Source organism: Pezoporus wallicus, unplaced genomic scaffold (genome assembly GCF_028554395.1).
Source record: "Pezoporus wallicus isolate ANWC-B61680 ecotype Strahan unplaced genomic scaffold, APGP_CSIRO_Pwel_v1 contig_4758, whole genome shotgun sequence".
NCBI lineage: Eukaryota > Metazoa > Chordata > Aves > Psittaciformes > Psittacidae > Pezoporus > Pezoporus wallicus.
Window position 1 is genome coordinate 314,337 of NW_026641872.1, and position 6,922 is coordinate 321,258.

At 50.4% G+C, this 6,922-nt stretch overlaps 1 protein-coding gene across 1 annotated transcript; it reads right to left on the reverse strand.

Moving 5' to 3' along the window:
* Positions 1 to 1,527: 1,527 nt before the first annotated feature.
* On the reverse strand, positions 1,528 to 4,485 carry LOC130608034 (uncharacterized). Its single transcript, XM_057425623.1, is given in 4 exon segments — positions 1,528 to 1,923; positions 2,220 to 3,139; positions 3,696 to 4,026; positions 4,183 to 4,485. Coding segments are annotated over 4 exon segments (1,950 nt in total).
* Positions 4,486 to 6,922: the final 2,437 nt, after the last annotated feature.

The following is a 6,922-nucleotide window of genomic DNA, read 5'->3' on the forward strand; positions in this document are numbered from 1 at the left end:
GCTACACACAGGTATGGTGGACGGGCAGGGCCAGTCATCTATAGGAACACCAACTAAACAGATTGAAAACAGGTTGCCAGGGGAAGATAAGGCGAGGCAAATGGTGTTCTGTCTTGTAAGATTAGCCATTGTCACCCGCACGTTGGTCTTGGGCTGCGGAGGCAGATAACTGGCTGTTTCTGGAGTTTTCATTACTATCAGGAACAGCAGGGGAAGATAAAGACACTGTTTTAGTCCACTTCGTGGGGACCCATTGTGTACCTGTGGATGTAAGCACACACATATCACCTCGCCCCATATACTTCACTTCTGCTGGGCCCCGCCACAGGCCCGTGCTGGGATCACAGTACATGACCATCATGGGTACCTTAGACTCTGATGCCGCGACTTGGCCATGCACTTGAGCACATGTTTGACTCCCCATTGTTGACAAAATTGGCGCATTCTCTCACCTACATAGGCAGGCCCATTGTCCGTTTTTATTTGCTGAGGTACTCCCATAACTGCAAAGCAGCTGGTTAGATCCTGTACTACATGGGAACCCTTTTCTCCTGTCTGGGCGGTAGCCCATAGGAATTTGCTATATGTGTCAATTGTGATGTGCACATACATTAGGCACCCAAACTGCTGCACGTGTGTGACATCCATCTGCCACAATTCACAAGGGCCCAAGCCCCGAGGGTTCACCCCAATCCCCAGTCCTGGTCCATGATGGCTACAGCTGGGGCAGGCCCTAACAATGCCTCTCACTTCTTCCATTGTAATCTTAAATTGACGGAATAGTCCCTTGGCATTCTGGTGAAAAGTGTTGTGGGCCTCCCTGGCCTTTACGAAGTCGCTCAGAGGTGCAGCAATGGAAACTAATTGATCTGCTCTATCATTGCCTTCCCCCAACCCCTGTGATCATTTATGACTCCGTATATGGATGATGGCATAAGCACACCCCCACTGGTGAATGGCCGCCTGCAGCTGACACAGCAGGTCGAACAACCACCAGTTTTGACACTCTCTGAGTCAATGTCGTGGTTTAAACCCAGTCAGGTAACTTGTTCACTCACTCCCAGTGAGTGGTGCCGAGCTGACAACAATCGAGGTCCGTGTCCATCTCCCCCCCCCCCCCCCACCTTGTTGAGACAAGAACAGTCCAGCAACAAATCACCACCGCTACTATCAGATAAAACAATGATAAGGGAAAATAACAAGGGAAGAGAATACGATACCACCGGCCAAGAAAACGAGTTCCACCCGGAAGCCCCTGTCCTTCCGGGTAACTCCCAGTTACCCCTCACCCCGAGCATGACGTGCTGTGGTATGGAATACCTCCCCGGCTAGCCCGGGTCAGGCGCCCCGTCCCTGCTTCCTCACAGCTTCCCCTCCTCCCTGGCAGAGCATGAGCCTCACAGAGTCCTTGGTCAGGGTAAACATCACTTAGCAACAACCGAAAACATCGGCTTCACCAACACTGTTCTCAAGCTAGAAGTCAAAACACAGCACTGCACCAGTTAACACAAAGGAAAAACATGACTGCTACTGCTGAACCCAGGACAGTCGAGCATCCTCAATGTGCTGAACCACACCTGTGACATACATAGAATCAGAGATTACATTTAGTTCTGTGTGATGCCAGTTCAGAAAGGTCCAAACGACCGCCGCCAGTCCTAAGGTTTGCAGTGAGTCCTCTGCTTCCGCGGCCAATATCTGCTGGTGCCATTTCTCATCCTGCATCCAGATCGCCGCAGCACGCAAAGACTTCTTTCTCGTGTCTGTAAAAACCGTTACTGCATTGGCCAGCGGACGCTCACTCCTTTTTGGTATCTTGATCCATTCTTGCTGGCTGATACAGCACAAGGTGGTGGATTGCAGCTGTTCTACCTTGAGCTCCACAGCCTGAGACAGCAGGCTGGCTTGTAACGCCTGTGAATGCTGGAGATACCACTCAAGATCCCGCCATTTTATTGGCAAGTAGATGGTTCCGGGTTCTGGGCCGTTAGTTGTAACACCCTCATACGGCTCTTTTGGACCAACTCTGCTAAATTTTCAGTTTTCTGTTGAATAGTAGTTCTGGGTCGGATAGCGGTAAAAAGCCATTCCAATATCTTCACCTCCCCCCCCTTTTTCTTTTTGCACTGTGTCAGTACACCCAAAAGTTGCTTAGGGCCTTATAGTATTGTAAGATCTATGGGAAGGTCTGGGTCTCGACGGTCAACCCATCGCTGTACGATTGGTGTGCTAATGCACTGAATGGTTAGCCACTGTTCCGACGTGGGTTGCACTGGCCGTGCTGGGCCGATACCTTGCAGAAGAGGTCTCAAGGTGTCAATGTCATCGTTTGAAATGCCCACGATGGGACGTAGCCATTGGATATCTCCAAGTAAGCATTGCGCGTCATGTAAGGTTGATATTTGAATGTGAAGTTGCAGTTTTTGCGGTTATACTTGGCCCTCCGTAATATGCCAGCCTAAATATTTCCAAGCAGGGCCGCGCTGAATTTTTTCAGCCGCGATAACGAGTTCTTGCCTGCTCAGTTGCTGCTCCAGTAGTGTCTCTTGGTCCGTAGTGAAGGGCTGATTTTGGGCGAATAAAATATTGTCCATATAGTGATAAATTAATGTTCTTGGCCATATTCGGCGAAGGGGCTGGAGCACATTGGCCACAAACAGTTGACACAGGGCAGGGCTATTTTTCATGCCCTGTGGCAATACAGTCCATTCAAAGTGGCAAAAAGGTGCTGCTTTATTTGGCGTTGGCAAGGTAAAGGCAAATCGTGCGGTGTCTACTGGATGCAGCTTAATTGTGAAAAAGCAGTCTTTGAGATCAATAATCAGCAGGTGCCAACCCTCAGGGAGCATAGCAGGGTTGGGCAGTCCTGGCTGCAAGGCACCCATCGCTTGTATCTGTGCATTGACAACTCTCAAATCCTGTAGCAGTCTATATTTTCCTGATTTCTTTTTTATGACAAAAATCGGCATATTCCATGGGCTCATAGAAGGTCGTAGATGTCCCTGCTGTAGTTGCTCCTGCACTAAAATTTCCACTTGCTCTAGACTTTCCTTTTTCAGCAGCCACTGCTCGACCCACACTGGGGTGTTAGTAGTCCATGTGAGCTGGATCGGGAACGTCCACTGTGCAGCGACCACTCCTAAAAATGTTGGTTAGTCAGCACAAGTCCCAGCTGGTCTAGCACATCTCGGCCGATTAGGGCATTGACCCCACTTGACAACAGCATGATGGTTGCATAGATGGAGGCAATCTGACCATCGACGGCCACCTGTATTAAGTCAGAGCTGCGTTGCACAGAAGCAGTACCGCCAGAGCCTTCAACCCCGCCAAAGGTAGGGTGGCACGGCCACCAGTGTGGCCACTTGTCAGTGTTTATTATGGTGATGTCTGCTCCGGTGTCCAGTAATGCTGGCAGATTTAGACGCTGATTCCCTCAAGACCATGTGGAGTCAACTATGGGGCTGGTGGTCATTGGGACAGTTAACATAACAAGGCCTCCCATGGAGCCAAATCCTTGGGACCCGTGCTTGGCCAGTGGGCCAATATCTTGCATTGCAGCAGTTAATGGTGGCAAGGGGACAAGCTGGGCAATTTTACTCCCCTCAGGGATATGAATCGGAGGAAATGACGTTTGAGCTAAGTGCAAATTTCTCCAGTAAAGTCTGCATCAATCAGTCCAGGTAAAATAAACAGACCCTTCAGTCCACTGGAGGATCGCCCAAGCAGCAACGCTTCATGGGCCTGTCCATTGATTATTAGTGGTCCCTGTACAGCGGTGGGGATCTTACACGGCGGTTGATCAATGAGGGTCGAATGCATTGTGGTTGGCAGGTCGAAGCGGAGGCTCCCTCTTGTGGCGTGCCGTAGGCCGGCTGCAGACCGCAGCTCCCGGCTGATGGCACTTGGTGCTGGCCACTGGGTGGCGGTCTGAACGGGGGCCGCAATTGTTATCTGCACGCGGCAGCCATTCGCGCTCGTCTGTCCGTTTCCCGAACAGCTGCAGGCTTCTGTGCTGTGGCTGTTTCGCTGACAATTAGAGCACCAGACAGTCTTTCTGCAGTTTCATTTCAAATGTCTTCTGCCACATAGGAAACAACGAAGCGGCAGCTTGCATTCACGTCTTAGTTGGGCCGGCACTATATTGTTGGACGGGAGAGGACCCAGCGCTGCAAAAGCCTGTACCTGTGCCTGAGCTGCCTCCCTCTGTGCCTGAGCGATCTCTTTTCCCATCGCTTTGACAGTTTCTACAAGTAGTGCCTGAGCTCCTACGGGCACCCTGCTCAGGTGTTCTAAAATAAGTTCTATGGTGGCATCTGTGGGTAGGGTAACTAAGATACCTTTTGTGTAGGTATTGCTATTTTCCATGACACACTGGCGCAACAACGGACCCCTCATATAATCTGGAGTATCAGCTGTGCTGATGGCTGTGGTTAGTCTATCCACAAAATCAGCAAATAGTTCATCTTCCCCTTGTTTAATGGACATGTACGGGTGTGTGTGTGTGTGTGTGTGTGTGTGTGTGTGCTGTGTGCACCCTCTGAATGGCTTCCCCTGCAGTACGCATGGATTCCAGGCAAACGTCTGGCCCCATTTGCACTTGAATGTCTATAGTAGCAAATCGCCCAGTTCCCATCAATTGTTCTTTTGTAACACCAAACAGCGGGTCATTTTGGCCTCTGGGCAGATTTGATGGTCTATCACAGAGCTGCTGCCAATGCGCTTGCCACAATAACTGCTGCGCTTGTGTCATGATCATCCTAATTATTCCCTTAATGTCTTCAGGGCATAAAACTGTACCACTCCATATATAACCTGACATCTGTTTACTGGGCTCACCGTGTAATCCTGACTCGTTCACTGTACTCCGTAACTGAGTTAAAAATTTCCAATCTAGGGCATAAAGGGTTCCCTGTGCTCCTCCCAGTCCATCTGGTTCATACCACACTGGAAAGGCTCGCAGGTCTTCCAAATCTCCCGCTAGGGCATAATCTCTATTTTCTACTGCGTGTTTCAAAATGGCTCCCCAATCGATCCGGCGCTGAGGCACCGCCCTCTTCCTTTCGGCTTCCTAGACATTTATCATGCGTATCCCTTCTAATATACTTTCTCTGTCCTTTTCAAAGTCCCTACTTTTGGAATCCCTCTGCTTTTCGGAACTCAACTGGGGTGGTGGGGGAGCAGGGAGTTGCACCTCCTCCACTGCACCTTCTGATGAAGAAGGAGGGGGAGAAAAGGAAAGGGGGGGGAAACCCTGTGCTCCAAGCACAGGGAGTGCCCCGCGAGTTGGGTGAAACGAGTTATAATCTTCCCCCAGCTTCAACCGACCAGGGACGTCTGTTCCTAGTTTCTCTGTTGCTACAGCGGCAATTTTCTTTTCCGCCTTGTATTTTTTATACAATTTATTACTTCTCTCCAGGGCTTACCGAGTTTCCTTGCCGTTTTATCATCATCAAGCATCAAGTCGAATAACTCATCACCAAACTTTCGCCACTCACTCTCCTCAAAAACTGTATTAGGATCTACAAAAAATCCCTTAGCCTTCCCTACAGCCACTAGACCAGCTAGCTGCTTTAGAGTATCAGGCTTAATTCCCTGCTTTTCTAAAAAGCACTGTAATAAATCAAGGGCTACCTCTACCTCTCAGTCCATTTTCATGGCCAGCCTTTTCCGGATCGTCCTCTTCTGGATCGTCCTGTAACCTTGGTCTCCAGATTGTCCAATACTGGATCGTCCTCCCGATGCAGCAGTATCTGGCTTGCCCCAGCAGCAGACTCCTTTTGGTCAGTCCAAGCACCCAGGTCAGTCACGCCACCACAGTAGCACTGCCCATGCTCCCCGTCCACTGCCGCTGGTGCCGCTCACTCGCTGTTCTGGGTCCCTGTTACCCAGGGCCCTGTTATTCGGGTCCCAGTTATCCGGGGCCCTGTTATCCGGGTCCCCGTTATCTGGGGCCCTGTATTCCGGGTCCCCATTATCCGGGGCCCTGTATTCCTCGTCCCTGCTCGGGCGCCATTTGTTAGTGGCAAGGAGAAGCAAGACACGCCAACCGAATATGGGTGAAAAGCAAGCTTCTACTTTATTCGTGGTGCACATCGCTTATATCTGCGTGGTGTTAGCCACGCCTACTAGTCACAACAGTATTGGTTAGTTCTACACAGCTTCCTTTGCATTCTCCTCCCACATCCGGTTTCCGGTTACCTGTGAGGCCTACACTTTGCTTTGCTCGCACAAGGCCTCTAAGGATCCATGGCCTTGCTCTTGGAGCCATTCTGCAGCAGATGTCTTCACTAGCATCTTCACAGCATGGCTTCACTAAGGGAAAATCCAGCCTGACCAATTTGGTGGCCTTCTATGATGGGGCTATGGAACTGATGGACAAGGGTAGAGCAGCTGATGTCATCTACCTGGACTTGTGCAAAGCATTTGACACTGTCCCACATGACATCCTTGTCTCTAAATTGGAGAGACATCAATTTGATAGGTGGACCAATCAACGGATAAAGAACTGGCTGGATAGCTGCACACAAAGAGTTGTGGTCAATGGCTCAATGTCCGGCTGGAGACCAGTAATGAGTGGTGTCCTTCAGGGATCGGTGTTGGGACCGGTCTTGTTCAACATCTTTGCTGGTGACATGGACAGGTCATGGACAGGTGCGCCCTCAGCATGTTTGCCAATGACACTAGGCCGTGTGGTTCAGTTGATAAGCTGGAGGGAAGGAATGACATCCAGAGGGATCTTGACATTTGTGAGGTGGGCTGATGCCAACCTTATGAAGTTTAACCATGCCAAGTGCAAGGTCCTACACCTGGGTCAGGACAGTCCCAGGCACAGCTACAGGTTGGGCAAAGAAGTGATTCAGAGCAGCCATGAGGAGAAGGACTTGGGGGTGGTGGTCAATGAGAAAATGAACACGAGCCGGCA